Below are 18,636 nucleotides of genomic sequence, written 5' to 3' on the forward strand. Positions count from 1 at the left end.
CCTCTGAGTGACCCTCCTTGGCCCCACTTCTCTGTAAGAGTTGTGCAGTTGGTTACCGTCTCCGTCGCTGTTCTGACAGGAAGCAAGCAGAGAGTGGGGGACCTCATACCACCAAGAAAGAAACACCAGGAGCAGAGTGCATCCTTTGGACCTGAGGTTCCTGGGCAGAAAAGCTCCTAGTCCAGGAGAAGACTGATGACAACTAGGACCTTCCTCCAGAGCTCACAGAGAGAGAAAGCCTTCTGCTGGAGCTGACACCCTAAACTTGGACTTCTAGCCTACTAGACTATGAGAAAATAAATTTCTCTTTGTTAAAGCCATCCACTGGTGGTATTTCTGTTAGAGCAGCACCAGATGACTAAGACAACCCTTAGCAAAAACTTTTCAACAGAATACTTCTTCCACTTAATGGAGATTGGAATTGAACTCTTTCCGGAATTGTTATTTGTAGATACCTAGGCCTTGGTTGGAATTGAGTTGACGGCAATGAGTTTTAGTTTGGTGGGCCTTAGTGGGGTGGGGGGTGGGAGGGCAGTGGCGGTTCAGTGGTAGAATTCTTACCTTCCGTGCAAAAGACCTAGGTTCAATTCCCAGCTAATGCACCTTATAGGGAGCCACCACCCACTTGTCAGTGGACAGATGGCATGTTGCTATGATGCTGAATAGGTTTCAGTGGAGCTCCCAGACTAAGACAGACTAGGAAGAACAGCCTGGTGATCTACTTCTGAAAATCACCCAATGAAAAGCCTATGGGTTGCAAGGGTCCGATTTGCAACCTATCATGGGGATGGTGCAGGACTTGACAGTGTTTCATTTTGTTGTGCATGGGGTCACCTTGAGTCAGGGGCTAATTTGATGGCAGGCAGCTAACAACAGCAGACCTCGCTGGTGGTGTGGGGACCTGGGTCTATCTTGTAGGCAGGGTCAGGAAAGCAGACTCTCATCCCGTGAGTCTTAGGAAGCTCTTTCTCCTCTCAGTGAGCTGTGTGTCCCACATATATTGGACAGATCCCTACAGAACTTCAAGTCCACATTTAAGAATTTAACATCCCTACTTTTTTGAGACTTGAGATTTTTCATGGTGCAAATTAAGAACCAAATAAGAAAACCTTAGGAGATGCTGCACCTTCCAAACCCCCAGAGATAATAAAACTTGAGTTCAGTGTAGACTGCCCACCTTCTCAGGGCCTCCATGCTCTGTGTGGCTCTAAGTTGGTGGAAGGTATACAAGGCTGTGGTGGTGAGGAGTACCTTGGCCAAATGGCTGAGTCTAAAGGGCATGTGTTAAAGTCAAAAAGGCAGTAAGGACATGAGCCACTTAGGAGTCTTTTGGTGAAGGGAGGAGTTGTTGTTGTTAAGTGCTGTTGAGTCATTTCCGACTCATAGTGACCCTATGGGACAGAGTAGAATTGCCCCATAGGGTTTCCAAGGAGTGGCTGGTGGATTTGAACTGCCAACTTTTGGTGAGCCGTTGAACTCTTAACCACTACACCACCAGGGTCCTGAAGGGAGGAGAAAAGCTCTTAAACAGAACAGGAAGATAAAGAAGTGGGAAGTCTGCCTCCAGGTAAGGCGGTTGTACTTGTCATTTGTGTGAGTAGGTAAGGACACACAAGCTGAGTGTCATGGATTGAATCGTGTCCCTCAGAAATATCTGTCAACTTGGCTAGGTCGTGATTCCCAGTATTGTATGACTGTGTACTATTTTGTCATCTGATGTGATTTCCCTATGTTGTATTTCTATCACTATGATGAAATAGGATGGATTAGTGGCAGTTATACTGATGAGATCTACAAGATTAGATAGTGTCTTAAGCCAATCTCTTTTGAGATATAAAAAAGAGAAGTGAGCAGAGAGACATGGGAACCTCATACCACCAAGAAAGCAATGCCGGGAGCAGAGCATGTCCTTTGGACCTGAGGTTCCTGTGCAGAGAAGCTCCTAGATCAAGGGAAGATTGATGACATGGACCTTCCCCCAGAGCCAACAGAGAAAGGTTTCCCCTGGAGCTAACGCCCTGAATTTGGACTTGTAGGCTACTAGACTGTGAGAGAATAAATTTCTCTGTTAAAGCCATCCACTTGTGGTATTTCTGTTATAGGAGCACTAGATGACCAAGACACTGGGGCAACCCTGATCACTTGCTTGTAAAATCCCCTGGTTCTCTTGCCAAGTTCTTTTTTGTTCTCCTTATATTCATACGGTGAATTGGAATTATGGTGAGGCTTAGAAGTGCCAGAGAAAGAAAGAAATCTAGAGCAGGGTTTCCCAACCTTGGGGCTATTGACAATAGGGGCCAGATACCTCTTTGTTGTAGGGGTCTGCCCTGTGCATTGTAAGATGTTTAGCAGCATCCCTGGCCTCTGCTCACTAGACTCCAGCAGCCCCAAGTTATGATAACCAAAAATATCTCCAGACATTGCCAAAGGTCTTGGATGGGGATGGGAGGCAAAATCACCCTTGGTGGAGAATCGCTGATCTAGAGCCATCTCTTTATACCCCAGGGCAGAGGAAGTCAGTGTGCCAGCCAATGGTGTGTCTGAAAGGGGCTCCTGGAAGAGCATGGATGTCTGGTCCCCAGTGCCATCACAAGTGGGGTGTAGGGGGTGTGTACCATACTGCATGACACTGTCAAAGGGAGTGACACCAAAATGACTGTCTATAAAATTTTTGTGCAGTGTTTCAGCAGAAATTCATTATTTTTAATAAAAATAATCCCTGTAGTTAGTTATAACAGTGACAAATTTTTTTTTAAGCCCAGCTTACATGTATCAATATGCTTACAAGGCTAAAACTCTATGCTAATTTACTTTTTGAACCTTCTAATGTGCTCCCGTCAGAGCTCTCATTATTACTCAATTACAGTGATGCTTTGAATCACGTGGTTTCATTTGCATGCCTTACAAGCATGTGCTGTTGTTTTTATCGCTGCCGTTATTTTTATAGTCTCTGATATTCTCAAATTTCCTGGCGTTTTAGCTACAATATTGTGGTAATCAGTATGAGAGGGAGGTGATACTATGAGTTACCGCACTGGGTGATACCAATCCTGGTTACACCACTGATGGTCTCTTCTACATTGGCAGCAAATGGCCGTTTCTCGTTAGCTGGAACTGCCTCTAATCAAGGATTATAGCTGGTGTATTTCAGGAGGAGAACTGCAAGTGCAGGTGTGAATAAGAGGGAGATTCAAGGGGACAGATTGGGCGTGATTCCTGGAAGGCAAGGAGGTGGAGGTTTTGCTGTCTGTCTGAGCAAGGTTGGGTGCTGGAGACTGGGGGAAATTGGGGTGGAAAAGATGGGGGTCACACTGTGATGCCCACACTGTGGCTGAGTGCACAGAGATAAAATGTCAGGAGAATAGAATTTTCCCAGAGAAGCCACTTGGCTTAGGAGCTGGTGAGAATATCAGTTCAGTGGTTTTCAAATCACTGATCTCAACCTATTGGTGGATCATGAAATCAACTTTGGGGATCTCATGACCAGCATTTTAAAACATGAAATAGAATACAGCAGAATAAAATAGAAAAGACAGTACATTGTACCTAGTAAGGGAAGATACTGTTTTGTGAAACTTCTGTTTCAATTATGTACATGTATATTTGTACAGGTATATATGTACATGTATATGTGTACTAAGGAGCCCTGGTGGTAAAGTGGTTAAAGCACTTGACTGTTAACTCAAAGGTCAGCAGTTTAAATCCACCAGCCACTCTGCGGGAGAAAGATGTGGAGCCTGCTTCCGTAAAGATTACAGCCTTGGAAAACCTCTGGGGCAGTTCTACTCTGTTGTATAGTGTCGCTGTGAGTCAAAATCTACTAGATGGCAATGGGTTTTATATGTGTACTAGATCCCTGAGTGGTGCAAAAGTTGGTGGTTCAAACCCACACAGTGGCACGGTAGAAGAAGTGTCTGGTGATCTGCTTCCATAAAGATTACCACTGAGAAAAACCCTGTGGAGCAGTTGTACTCTGTGATACATGGAGTCATCACCAATCTGAACCAACTTGACAGCAATGGGCTTGGTTTCTTTCTTTTAATATTCAAAGTTACCCTAGAAAATGGCTTCATTCTCCCATAAAATACCATATACTGCAGGTGTATTTTACATGAAATGGAAATAGTGCAGTCAGTATCAACCACATCTCACTTGCTGCACAAAACAAAAAAGAATGCAATCCCCCCTCCCCGTTAAAAATATGTCAAGAATTGCACTATTTTTGAGCTGGCTGGCTAGATGAATCCTAAACATCACGACCCACGTCCTAATGGCTCCACCTTAGCTGGCAAATGAAAACACCTGCTGTCCTCTGTCAACGTTAGTTTTGAATTATGCGAAGACTTCAAGAATAATTCCTGGACAAAACCATCTCTCAAGAAGTCCTGCACAGGCAATTTTTCCACCTGCGGCAAAAGAGGTGAGTGTTTCTTCACTGTACATCAGATGAAGTGGTACTTAGGGGCCATGTGCGAACACACACACTATGGATTTAAACACTAAGACTACACTAAATCCAGAGAGATGCTCCAATGACTGTAGGCTCACAGGTATGGTGACAAACTTGAGAAACTGAAGAGTGACATCTTCTACCCTAGGGTTATTCCAGGAAATCTGCTTACTGAGTAGGTTTATATCAAATTGGGAAGCACCTTTTTCTCAGGGGGCTGTGGAAGAGGGCGTTAAGCAGACATAATTGAAATTTGCATACAATATATGTATAGGATGTGAAACCTCTGTAATTTAGTTATAATTGGAAAGCAAAGTGGATGGAAGAAGACAAAGACATTGGACTGTTTATTCTGCTGCAGCAAACATGAAGTCAGCGTGCCCTACCTGGGGGGTGAGATTGAGGCATCATCTAAGGGGAGGTAGCCTCTGCCTTAAATCTGGAGCTGAGCATTGCCAATTCAGAACATCAACCAGATGCAGGATTCTCAGATGAATCCCTCTTCATTCTTTTTTTTTCTTATTAATTTTTTTATTGTGCTTCAGATGAAAGTTTACACAGTAAATTAGTCTCTCATTAAACAATTAATATACGTATTCTTTTGTGACATTGGTTGCCAACCCTGCGACGTGTCAACACTCTCTCCTTCTCAACCTTGGGTTCCCCATTTCCATTTGTCCAGCTTTCCTGTCCCCTCCTGCCTTCTTTTCCTTACCCCTGGGCTGGTGGGCCCATTTAGTCCGTATAAATGGTAAAGCTATGTGTATTATTGTTTGTTTTATGGGCCTGTCTAATCTTTGGTTGAAGGGTGAACCTCAGGAGTGACTTCAGTACTGAGTTAAAAGGGTGTCCAGGGGCCATTCTCTCAGAGTTTCTCCAGTCTCTGTCAGACCTGTAAGTCTGGCTTTAAAAAAAAAATTATTGTACTTTAGATGAAGGTTTACAGAACAGATAGTTTCTCATTAAACAGTCAGTACACATATTGTTTTATGACATTGGTTAACAATCCCATGACATGTCAACACTCTCCCTTCTTGACCTTGGAGGACCTTATTTTTTTTCTGGTGAAAATGTACATAGCCAAAGATACACCATTTCAAAATTTCTACATGTACAATTCAGTGACATCAATTACATTCTTCCCGTTGTGCTGCCATTCTCACTATCCTTTTCCAGATTATTCCATCACCATTATCTTCAACTCACTTCCCCCTAGGCTTCCCATCAAACCCCCTAAGTTGCTGTTGTCAATTTAATCTCACACAGATAATTCTTTTTTTTTTTGTACTTTAGATGGTTTACAGAATAGTTTCTTATTAAACAGTTAGTACACATATTGCTCTATGAGAATGGTTAACAAGCCCCCAACATGTCAACACTGTTCCTTCTCAACCTTCTGTTCCCTATTACCAGCTTTCCAGTCCCCTCCTGACTTCTAGTCCTTGTCCCTGGGCTGCTGTGCCTCATTAGTCCCGTTTTGTTTTATGGGGCAAGTCTGGCCTTTTTTTTTTTTTTTTTTTTAATTTTAAAAAATAATTTGCAAGGGGATTCTTTATTACTTCATCAGTTTCAAAATATTTCCTTAAAAAAAATTTAGACTGGAATGATGGAGATTTTTCCTTTACTGGCGCACTTTCTGTAAATTTATCAGCAAAGAGGTAAATATCAATATAATTTTTCCTTAACATTTAACACGTAAAGGAACAATAAAATAGATAATAAACCTTATTTGACCTGATCCAATTAAGTCACTCCAGCTGTCTTCAGTCCAGCTCTGGTCTCCAGATAGATTTCTAGAAGAGGTTCATGTCAGTCAGGCCATCCCCAATAGGAAAGGATCGATAGCATTGTCTGTTGTAAGGTATGTTAGGAGGTAACCTTTTATTCTGGGCTGCTTGAGTGGTGTCTGGCTTTACATTCCAAGAGTATGTCCTTTGTGAATAGTCCTGTCCGGGGGGACCAGGAGGGGGAATAAGGCTTCTCTGGTAAACATTCTGATTCTGGGAAAATTTCCTGACTGACTGGGTGTGTGAATGGAAATGCCGAGATGGTGTTGGGTAATCCTGGGTCCGATGTAGATTATACCTAGGTCTTTGGCGAACAAACTTATTAGTGGTGTGGACTGGTTCCATGAGATGTGCTGATTCTTCAAAACCACTTGACCTGGATACGCTGGAACTCCAATTCTTTCTGATAGGACCATTCTGAAGGTCTTCAATGTAGTTCATTCTTTCTATGCAATGTCCCCGGCACCTATTGAATAATTCAATTGCATCATCTGGCCTCATGCTTTCTACATCAATCAAATATCTGCAGATGAGATAGACAGTTCTGTTTAAAACATGGGTACAGTGGACCCCAATAAGTTTGTCTCTGGGTTATAATAACGTTGAGTATATGTTAAGTCAATAATCAGTCCAAGTTCTTCATTTTGTTCCTGGATTTTGTTTAAAAGATCCAAAGGGGAAAAACATTCTTCTGGAGCAAGTTTCCCTTCAAAACTCTTTTTCAAAGGAACTTTGAAAGCAATGAAACGAGTCCCAGGCATCCGCTGTCCAACTGGAAGGTAGTCTTTCCACCTTTTGGGGATGTGGTTTTTGCCCTTCTTTTTGGATGAGGAATGTCCAGAAAAGGCACGTCCCTGACCCCAGTAGCTGCGGGCATGATGCCAGTGGCTCATGTGGTCCCCAAGAAGGCGCCCACCCAAAGCCAACAGTTCCCCAAACGCCAGACCCTAGACATCGGTGCTAAAATAAGATCCTAAACCCAAGTCTGGCCTTTTTTATAAGTTTGAATTTGTTCTACATTTTTTTCCAGCTCTGTCCGGGACCCGCTATTGTGATCCTATCAGGCAGTCAGTGGTGGTAGCCAGGCACCATCTAGTTGTGCTGGACTCAGTCTGGTAGAAGCTGTGCTAGTTGTGGTCCATTAGTCCTTTGGACTAATCTTTCCCTTGTGTCTTTGGTTTTCTTCATTCTCCATTTCTCCACATGGGCTGAGACCCTCTTCATTCTAACCATTAATTACCACTTCTTTATTTAAGGCCCTCATTACCAGTAACCCAGACCAACCTTGTGCCATAAAACTTCATACAGTGATAGAAATGTTCTACATCTGCACTGTCCAATATGATAGTCAATAGCCAGCCACATGTGGATACTGAACACATGAAACATGGTTAGTGCAAATGAAGAACTGAGTTTTTCATTTTATTTTAATTAATTAAAATTTAAATAGTCACATGCGACTGATGGTACCATATTAAACAGCACCAAAAAACCCACTGCCATCGAGTTGATTCCGACTCATAGCAACTCTGTAGGACAGAGTAGAACTGCCCCACACGGTTTCCAAGGAGCGGCTGGTGGATTCAAACTGCCGACCTTTTGGTTAGCAGACAAGCTCTTAACCACTGTGCCACCAGGGCTCCATTGGACAGCACAGACCTAGACTATGGCCACATACTCTCTCCCTGCCTGTGGTCATGCTCCTTTTCCCATTAGTCCTGCATACTCCTTCCAGAGAAATCTCCCAGCTTCACTTCATGCCAGCTCTCATGGACATCTGTGTAATATATGTATGCTTGAGGATATATTTACAATTGAGTTTTTTATTTTCCAAGAGAATTTTTCATAACTTCTACTTAAAATAATAAAACTCCATAATTAACCAAAATAACATTTTATTAATTTGCAATAGAGCCAAGGAGAAAATGTGTTTTTGAAAATGAAACACCATAAGAGATATGGAGGACAGGCTTGAGAAAGCAAAACAAAATCAAATGAAAATAGGAGTTAAAAAGGATTGACAAAATGGTAAAGTTTATGAAAGGAGTCCCTGGTGGTGCACATGGTTAACACGCTCAGCTGCTAATTGAAAGGTTGCAGGTTCGAGTCCACCTAGCGGCACCTCAAAAGAAAGCCTTGGAGATCTACTTCCAAAAAATCAGCCATTGAAAATCCTGTGGAGTGCAGTTTTACTCTGACACACATGTGGTCGCCATGAGTCAGGGTTGACGCCACAGTGACTGGTAAAGGTTGTGAAAGGCAGATAAAAGGGATCCAACACATACATAATTGATGTCTTGAAAGAAATAATCTGAACTAAAGTAACAGAAGATGTATGTAGATGTAATTCAAGAAATAGTTCCAGAAATCAAACAAGATTTTGATCTACCTACAGGTTGAAAGTGCACACCATGTTCTGGGGGAAGAAAAGATGACACCCATCAGTCGTCAACCCCCTGGCTATTCTCACTGTTCCCAAAAAGGAGCATTAATTTCCCCCCTCAGGTTGTGCCATGTAACTTGGAGCAGTGCCCTCTGCTGGCGGGATCTTCTCAGGCGTCAGTGGTTTGAAACTGCAGGTGAAGTTTGACTTTATCAAAGATGGATTATTCACTTCTGTTGCTTGTTCTTCTTGTTAATTGTTGTATAACTTCCAAGACGAGAAGGGGCAATTTTGAATTTACTGTTCTAAAATCAGAAGTTGTGGTATATTTCACTTTTTACATTGAACAAGCTAATGTTCTTAATCACAAAACAATCCTCCTTATAGTGTGCTAATCACTCAAACTATGTTTTTAAAAATTAATTTAAATGAATTTAAAATTAATTCAGAATGTGACAGAAGCAGTGAGATCAAGTTTAAAGCCGTGTTATGAACGTCTTCTTTTAATTCCATCAGCTTATCTGCATAACTGCTTGTATAATCTTGTTTGAAGTTACCGTTAACGCCCACACTCTGAAGCAAGGACACGGCCTACAGGGAAGACCCGAACAGCAGGTTCCTCCCAGTCATTGCGGCTGTCTACACTGCACCCTGGTCAAAATGCAGGCGTTCTACGTACAGTCACCTTTCTCACACATGCCACTACACCTGCGCAAACTACCATCCACACCTTCGCCCTCTTTCACACGTCCCACGTTCCTCTCACAACACAGCCTCCTCTCCCAGGCCCTGGGCACCCCCAGCCCTCACCAAACACACACACCCTACACATACATGCACACACCAGCCCCACCATGAACACTGCACACACACACACACACACATACACTTTATATACACACACACACCTTTTACAGGACTGTGGAGTTTTAAAGCGAGGGTCTACATCATGATAAGGAGAAGGTTATAAATTCTTGTTATCATTCTTCCTTTAAGGTCAGCCTGCCTTTTGGGTTGAACTCCTGGAAACTGAGGATTCAGATTCTGAAAACCAATGATACAATTCAGCACATACAGGAAGGCATCCACCTCTTGGTGGACAGGACTGGCATGAGACAATACACACTCCCTGCCTGACTGGGGAAGCGGGGAGGAGGTGGGAGCGGACTCAAACCCCAGTGGTGGTGAGTTCCTAGGCACAAAGACAGAGGCGAGCTGCTCTCCTCCCCTTCACCTTTCCGTCAGTTTTTTTTTAAACGAAATTCACATTTTATTTAGATTGAAATAAACTGTACAAAAATTGATTTTCTTCACCAAAAATAACAGTAATATTTTCTGTATTATTCCTAGATAAACCACAAAACCTGATTTTTGTAGGTTTTCCAGGTTTTGCTTATAAATCAAGATGAGGCAGTAGATACAGTCGTGGAAAAAGACAGAAAACAACGAATACATCAGTTGTTAGCGTCCATGGCCTTAGATTCTGTCTTAAACATGAAACAGAAGTGTTCAACATATACCTGCCAAGAAGTCTATGAACGTGTAGGCTCAACAAAGGAATGTAAACAGCAGCAACTAGATGTGGACAATGATAAGCTCTTCCATTAGAACTTTAACTGTAACTTGTTCCTTCAGGTTCATTTGATAAAAGACTCCATCAATTTTTTGATTGAACTAGAAAACCCAGGGTCTTGCTACTTTAATTGTTCCTCTGCAGTGGGAAAAACGCCAAACGTTTTGATGAGTTGTTATTATTGTTTTTTTATTTTTATTTTTTTCAGCATTTGTGAAACCTGAGGGGACATCTGTCTTCGACACCTTCTTTAGAGAAAGAAAAATGGAAAACAGTGTAATGTGAAAGAATTAGAAACACAAATAGAAGATTGCAGGTGAGAGAAGAAGGAAGTTGTAGATTAATTCTGCAGGAAAGTGCAAATGAAATCAAGGAAGAGCAGGGAGGGGGAGAAGGAGTTAATGGGCTGACATCCCTTCTTAGACATCTCTGACTGGGCTCCTGGCACTCTCCTTGGGAGCCTCGCACCCCAGCACCAAGGTCTCCCTTCACAGGCAGGCATGAGAGAACATTGCTGGTTGGGGGCTCAGCCTTCCAAGGAACAGACTTGAAGATGGGATCAAAAGGGGTCAGGCTCAGGAATGGCAGTGGGTCAGGCAGGTGGAGGCTTCTAATCCCACTTTCTTTCTTCTAAAATATGTATTTGCTACAAACACCTACCTGATGTTGTCATTGTTATTAGTTGCCATCGATTCTGATTCATGGTGACCCCATGTGTGCACAGCAGAACTGCTCCATGAAGTTTTCAAGGCTGTGACCCTTCAGAAGCAGATCACCAGGCCTGTCTTCCAAGACATCTCTGGGTGGGTTCAAACCGAGGATCTTTTGGCTAGTAACCGAGCACTTTACCATTGGCGCCAGCCAGGACTCCATTGTACGTTATTCCATTTACATTACATCTGAACCAGCAGAACATGCTGCAAGTGAAGGCGTGTGTTGTCACTTTATTTACCTGGTGGTGTGTTTGCAGTCTGCCCGATCCTGGATCTGTCACGCACTCTGTGGACAAATCTTCTAACCTCTGATCCTGTTTCCTCATCTATAAATTGAGAATGGCCATCTCTTCCTCATAATGGGGTTGAGTGGCTTTGTGAGAGTATGTGGAGGTCTAGAGGGCAGTAGCTTATACAGAGTAATGGTAACTACATGGGTTTGTGCAGTTCCAGTCAGAGCTTGGAACAGCCCTGGCAAAGTGACGCCCTCACATTTGATTATGGGGGAGGCTGCCTGACCCGGGACTGGCACACAATCCAAATAGATCTACAGAGTTGTGAAGGAAGTTATCTATACAGGTGCTACCACTGGTTTTCAACCTGACAGGGTATGAGGGTGCTAACCAAAAGGTCAGCAGTTCAAATCCACCAGCTACTCCTTGGAAACCCCATGCAGCAGTTCTACTCTGTCCTATAGGGTCGCTGAGTCGGAATTGACTCGACGGCAACAGGTTTTATTTTTAGCAGTAATCATGCCACCATGTGGATCTTGTAAATGGAGTGAGGGATGGAGAAAGACAGGATCCTGACTTCTCAAGCTCCTTGATCCCTCTGTGCCTCAGTTTACCCTCAGACTACTCAATCGTGAGTCAATAAATTCCCTTATTGCTTAAGGTCATTTGAACTAGAATTTCTGACCCTCTAACTTTAAACATTTTAACTGATACTGTGACATTTCCCACAGTACTCTCACCCCAATAGTAAGTGTAGATTCTTAGGTACAGTGGGATATCCTGGGATGGTTAAAAAGAGCAAGGAAGTTGAGCCTTCTCTGGGTGCTTACCTCCACCCCACTCCCAACAGAATTAACCCAGGCTATGATCATTTACTGACGGAGTCACTGGGTGGTGCAAGCAGTTCATGTGCTCAGCTGCTAACTGAAAGGTTGGAGGTTCAAGTCCACCCAAATAATCAGCCACTGACTATGCTCTGGAGCACAGTTTTACTCTGACCCACATGGGGTCACTATGAGTCTGAGTTGACTCAACGGCAGCTGGGCATTGGTGATTACCAGTAGAGGTGCATGGAGGAAAAGAGAAAAGCTGAGACAATGCCCTGGTGCCAACGTGGGGCTGGAATTTGAATGCAGACAATTTCCCAGTGACCTGGAGCTGCTTCTAGCCCAACTGGGCGGCAAGACGGAAAGGAGAGTCACAGGGTTTTTCCAAGGCCAGGCCTCTGTGCATTGCCACCCCCCGAAGTCCCGTGCTCACGCCTCAACCCCTTTGGAACCACTGTCAATTCCTTGTGCAAGCTTTTAACTACTGACAAGCAGCACATTTTAAATATTCTAAGTCACTTCCAAAGGGTTTTAGCGGACAACCAGCCATAATGTTTTTAAATATAGAAAGAGACATTACCAGTAATAGAAAATGAAGAACACTGTATTCATGTTTATTTCTAATTACAAGAAACAGAACATCAGTCCCTTATTTGTACAAAAATACCTGAAAGTTTACAATTAGGTTCACGAGCCAAAGAGTTATGTACAGAATGAAGCAAAGCACATGGAATAAAGGTTTTGTCTCTTCAGTTAATACCTTTTGCATTCCCTGAAAACATTTCGATGTCAGGCCATTTAAGTCTCTGTAGCGTGCACTGTGACACCACAACCTACAACAAGCACACCCCACTCCCGGTAAGGTGCGCTGATTGGTCACACTGTCAGGTATTAAGTGCAGAAAAGAGAAGACAACACATCTAGACTGAGGCACATATTTCTTCAAGGTTCAATAGACAAGAAAACTTTCTGGAACTCTAACACCTAATGCAACAGAGCTTAGCGATTCGACTCTAAGACCAAAAACATTTGGCATTTCCCTTCTCTACTTAGTCCAGATTGCTACATGAAGTATTGGTTTGAGAAAAGAAAATCACAGGCAGAGATAAAAATTCAACAGGCTCCATAACAACCCTGAGCTGTCCCCTTTACATTCATGTCATTTAAATACAAAAATAGAAGTCAAATGTCCTTCAGTCCTTGGTTTGCTGGACTGGAAGCCAGCAGACTCTAGGGACTTTGTTGTTTTCAGGTGGAATTCCCAGCTACCCAGCACAAAGGCAGGTGAGCCAGGGGCTGCAGGAAGTCTGTTGTGGCGCTAGGGCGGTTTACATTCTCCAACAATTCACTTAGGCTGGAAAGTACAAAAGACTACGTGTCAAACCATCTACATACAAAATTGCGAACCTCCTTTTAAATAAAACGCGTATTTATAAATATGATTTACTGCGAATCCTAGCCTGTCTATGGGAAAGGGGCGTGAGGGAGGGATTATGCGCTAATGGAACTTGTCTACATAAACAGAAAAAAGAAATCCTAGAGGTTAAAAAAAAAGTACATGTCGAGGGGGGAAGTTTACGTCAAACCACTGAGGAGAAAAAGGATATAAAGGTATAACTGGAGTAACCTTCCCTAACGTGAAGTTCAGCAGACCTACGTTATCTGGTCTGAACGTGAGTATTACCTAATTGCCAATTGGCTACAACAGGAAGAAATGCAATTTAGTATTTCTGGTTAGAAACATGTTTTACTAAAAATTCTTTGTGTTTCTAAGTAGACATGGAAAAAAACAGCATCTGGCCTGTAAACTAAAATACAGTGTCTCTATACTATAGACTTAATGACAGCTAATATGTGTTACTGAAGTTCATTAAATGTCTGTCCTAAACGAGGCATGTCAACCGAAGAACGATTAACTGCCGTTCCTTTGGGAGCACTTCAGTGAGTCGGATTTTAGGCAATCCAGTGGTGAGCGTCTATTCAGAGGAGCCAGTCAAGTGTTATAACTGTTACATCAGGAAGGGAAATCATCTTGTTCACCACAGTAGTCTGTACGCTGGTCAAGGGAGCCCTTTCTGCTTTGCAGAGATCAAAGGTAAAGAAATGGCCACTCTCACACCTGAAAACTTAGCTAAGGGGAAATGGCAAAGATGGCGCCCGTGGGGTGGAGGGACCAAGTGAACAACTCCTGCCCCTCTTCTGATTCCTCTCCCCGAGGGGGAAGCAAGTGTTGTGTTGATAGACCGCGTCCATGTCCACAATCACTGTGAGGTACTTGTGACCCTAAGCCAGCAGAGGAGGAGCCTCTAGCTGCCTTGCGTTCACTGGCTTAGGGGGGTTTCAGCAGGACGGTCATAAGCAAAGACCTTTAAATGTCAGGCTGTGTCTGTGCCCTTTGTAATGTTTCTTTATCACCACGGAAACCCACAGGACACTGCAGGAAGCCAGCTGGGTGCCATTTTCTTTCAGATCCTCTAATCCCCGGAGGGAGATCAGCCAAGACTCAGCCTCGCAGCGGGGGTAAGGCAGCGATCATTCTAGAACAGGTTGAGGCTGTGAAAAATGTGAGGCTAAAAGTGGCCCCGGGGGCGGATTCTGCGGCACCGCTGGTGGCCGTGGCGACTGGGCGTGTCTCAGGAAGGCTGGCCTTCATCCAGCTAGAGGCGAGGTGGTTCAGCCCTGTTGTGCTGTGCAACAGTGACTTTTTTTCAAAGAAATAGTCTCCTGAACTGTGGAGGACAAGACACGTTAATGACAAAAGTATTGGACATCTGTGCATAGAGAAATGACTAAGAGACTGTGGCTGCTTGACTGGGTCCATAAATGAGGCCAAATGCCTACCACAGTCAACACCTTGTACTAAAACAAAGTTTTTCAAGTATACTGGGAAGGGGTGGGGGTGGTTTGTTATTTGGGAGCTGAATCCACACTGTGGTAATCTGCAGAGGGGAGGAGCACCCTCTGCAAACGTTTGGGGACCATTATTCAGTCTTTGAATTCTGCCCATTCAAAACGGTTTTCATGCCTTTATGAACTGAAAAGCCACATCCCCTCCTAACATAGGCTGAATACAATATTGAAAACAAAGAAGGAGTGCAAAAAAGTGATCAATACAAAAGTAAACATATCAGTTTTAATTGTCAAGATTATTCCAGGGCAAGAGTCCATTTCTAATTATTTCTCTTCGGTTCTTGTTCCTAAGTGGCCCAGCCAAGATGTTCATTCCAGTTTATTCTCAAATTTGCGCTTGATTTCTCATACCCTCTTTGATTTGGCAAATGCAGAGGGAGGCGATCCTGCTGGCTTCTCAGCAGCAAATCACTGCTAAGTCCAACAAACCAGTCAATCTTGGTTGGATGGCACCGAACAAACCCATCTCTCTCCGAGTGCCAAGGTGCAGAATAGATATGTGTTCTCAACCAATCTACAGACCTCTTCTTCATTCCAGTGTAACTTCCTCCAGTCTTCAGCCGAGAGTAGATCTGAGGTCATAAGGCCACTCGGATGCAGTGGTGCTTGAGTTTGCAAGGCAGAACTCCTTTGTTGAGTTGGTAAAAGTCTACAAGCTGGATCAGGTCAGAGAATTTGGTATTCCCATCGTCAAGGCTGAAGAACATCTGTCCGTCATCCTCACACTAGAGAGACAAAAGAACACTTTCCAAGTTAGAGGTCAGGCCCTCAAGGGAGTAACATAAGGCTGATGTTCACTAGCACCTTTGTCTTGTCCATAGTTACATTCCTAACGGAGGCACATACACACGGAGTCAGCAGAGTAGGCAAGAAACATTTGGGATGGAAGGTCAGAGGCCTGGGGTTTGGCCCTGGGTGTGGTGCTGGTTGAGTCACTAAGTCCTGCTGGGCCACCCTTTGCTCACCTGTTAGCTAGCATGCTGGAGCAGAAAAGCTCTAAATTCCTCTCAGCTCACATGGCTCACGAGAGTCAACTTTGCCAGCATGGCTCCATAAAGAGAGTATAACAAGGGTTGACTCAGCAAAGCTGGGTTGTCCAAACTCTGCACATTCCAAAGAAAGGTTTGGCCCTTGCCCAGCTCCTGAGAGGTAACCTCTAAGCCCTTGGAATATCCTGCCTGATAAGAGTATCTTTGTTTACTGGGGGCCTTGGGCCATGCCAGATAGTCTAGGCTAACAATGTGATTTATGGTGGGGCCTTGGGTCATGCAGTATCAGCTTGACCTCTACAGAGAATGGAGACTGAATAATTAAGGTTAGCTTTGTGGGTGCTCCTTGTCTACATGACCAACCCCCCAATAAAAACTCTGGACACCAAGGCTCGGGTGAGCTTCCCTGGTTGGCAATACCTCTTGGGTGTTGTGACACATCATTGCTAGGAGAATTAAGTGCTGTCTGTTATGACTCCACTGGAAGGATACCTGGTTCTCTCTCCTGGGCTCCACCCTATGTGCCTCTTCCCTGTGCCAATTTTAACCTGCATCCTTTCCTTGTCATAAATTTTGACTATGAGTATATTGTGTTTTCTGGGTTCTGTAAGTCCTTCTAGTGAAATAATCTGACGGTGGCCTTGGGGACCCCTGAGCACAGACAGCTAACTTTTAAGCATCCACCGCACACAGCACTATGGAAAGAGTACGCGCACCTGGCTTCTTGCTCTATAACCTCATGCAACCTTCTTAAGGCCTCTGAGGCTCATTTTGCTCAGTTATGAAGCAATTATTGAATTATTGTATAGGACTGATAAGACCATGTAGGTAAAGCAACTTTCCCAAGTCCTAGAAAACTTGTAGCTGTTTTCATCAGAACTGAGGAACTTCATAATACCTCCCAGAAAGAATTATACTCCTGACATCTATGTGAACTTGGTGAGTTTTAAATCAATGCTTGCCTAACAGAGCAGAGCAAAAGTATCACACTGTGCATTTCAAAGAGTCAGCAAGTTTTAAATCTTTGGTGATTAATAAACTTAGAACCACTCTTTAACACCAGAAACGCCACTGTAGCTAAAAGCACATCTCATAGCTTGTTCTCCCACACCAAGGCTACAATCTTACTGCTCTAAGTCCCAAGTTATTGTTCCTCTGTTACTTCTAGGATTGGGGATTATTATATAGGATTGGGGGAGAATATATCCTGGTGTCAATAATCTGATGTGTCCTATACATCAAAGGTATATGTGATGTCAAATCACACGTACAGGTGGTCCATGACTTATGAGGTATTTGAGTTACAACGAACCGCATTTACGATCATCTTTTTTTTTTTGGTACATTTTATTGTTAGTGATATGTACTTCATACAATGTGGTAGCATGTAATTTACTGATGTTATCATTCTCATACCAACCCTCAAAGACAGAGATCTGATTTATAAAGATACTGATCATAAAAGGCAATAACAATGAAAACAAACAAAAAATGAGGCATTCAACTTACGTCAGAACCTGCTTATGAAGGAGTTGTCAGAAAGGAACTCCGTCGTAAGCTGGGGACTACCCGTACGTATGTGATTTTGTTTGATGTCAAAAAAATTAAAAAAAATTCAAAGGATTGTGAATGAAGCACTTGTCCTTGAATAATAACCCTCATGTTTACTTATAATGTTTTGTGAAGTTTAGGCTCAAACCCAGGCTCTATCCCTTTCTACTAGTGTTGTTCACAGCAAGCACTGCAAGCTATCAGCATCATCTTTCTCACTGTAAAATAGGGGAATTAAAACAGAGCAAAGCAATTGATTACACAGCATATAAAAACCAAGCCAAACTCGTTGTCATCAAGAAGATTCTGACTCATAGTGACCTTACAGGACAGAGTAGAACTGTCCATAGGGTATCTAAGGAGCGGTTGGTGGATTCAAACTGCCAACCTTTTGGTTAGCAGTCCAGCTCTTAACCACCGCGCTATGGCAGATAGTACACAGTATATTTGCTATCACTAACGGGTGAAATCTACAAGATGGCCTTCCTATCCTTCACAAGCCCACGGCCTCCTTTCATTACAAATTCTGGAGACAGTCTAATGGTCCTAGAGTCAAGCTACCTTGAAAAATGCCGGCTTGAACTAAATGCAACAGACACATTTATTTACTCCAAGCCTTCTCAGAGCTTTTATGCTGTTAACGTGCAGAGGGAATCTCTGAGAGGAAAATATTTGGCCATCCTTTTTTGGCAAAACATTTCCTAGGTTTGTTTTCCACAGGAAATGTTTTGTGACAGTTATTACTACCTGCAGAATGTATCAATTCATTACATAAAACATTTGATATTAATTTTGCATATCTTATGCCCAACTAAACTGTGAATCCTTAGAAGCGCTTACAATTGTGTCCCATGTAACATCCTAATCCTAAGCTAAAATGTGAACTGTGGTACACTGAGGAGAGTTAAGCCACATTAGACAAATTTAACAAAAACTGCTTGGTAAAAAAAGTAGTGTTGACCAACGTCCTCTGTAACCATGCTTTTGGAATTGTTCAAAGACAGCCTCTGTTTTCTGGTGCAAGGACCACGTGGAATGAGCAACACAACTTCTCACTGGTGGTCCACCTAGCTGTGGGTCAGTTTTCTACAACCTTCTTGTATTCTGATTCTCACCAGCCTAGATCAGACAATTCCTTAGGTTCATGGGGCCAACAGTCAAACCTACTGTACAATTCCTACCTTCGTAACTGCACATGCTCACAGCCACTGCACTCCTTA

General features: G+C 43.2%; 1 protein-coding gene and 1 pseudogene across 2 annotated transcripts in view; both read right to left on the bottom strand.

Moving 5' to 3' along the window:
* Positions 1 to 5,998: 5,998 nt before the first annotated feature.
* LOC101348481 (RNA/RNP complex-1-interacting phosphatase pseudogene) lies at positions 5,999 to 7,157 on the bottom strand (annotated as a pseudogene).
* Positions 7,158 to 14,856: 7,699 nt separating this feature from the next.
* Positions 14,857 to 18,636, bottom strand: part of GRB10 (growth factor receptor bound protein 10) — a 258,555-nt gene continuing 254,775 nt past the window's right edge. For both annotated transcript variants that reach the window (XM_004389154.3, XM_023743079.1), the window contains one exon: positions 14,857 to 15,601. In XM_004389154.3, coding sequence (XP_004389211.2) covers positions 15,455 to 15,601 — 147 coding nt within the window. In that variant the 3' untranslated portion in view covers positions 14,857 to 15,454. The remainder of the gene's footprint in view (positions 15,602 to 18,636) is intronic.

Source organism: Trichechus manatus, unplaced genomic scaffold (assembly GCF_000243295.1).
Source record: "Trichechus manatus latirostris isolate Lorelei unplaced genomic scaffold, TriManLat1.0 scaffold00235, whole genome shotgun sequence".
In the NCBI taxonomy this organism is placed as follows: Eukaryota; Metazoa; Chordata; class Mammalia; order Sirenia; family Trichechidae; genus Trichechus; species Trichechus manatus.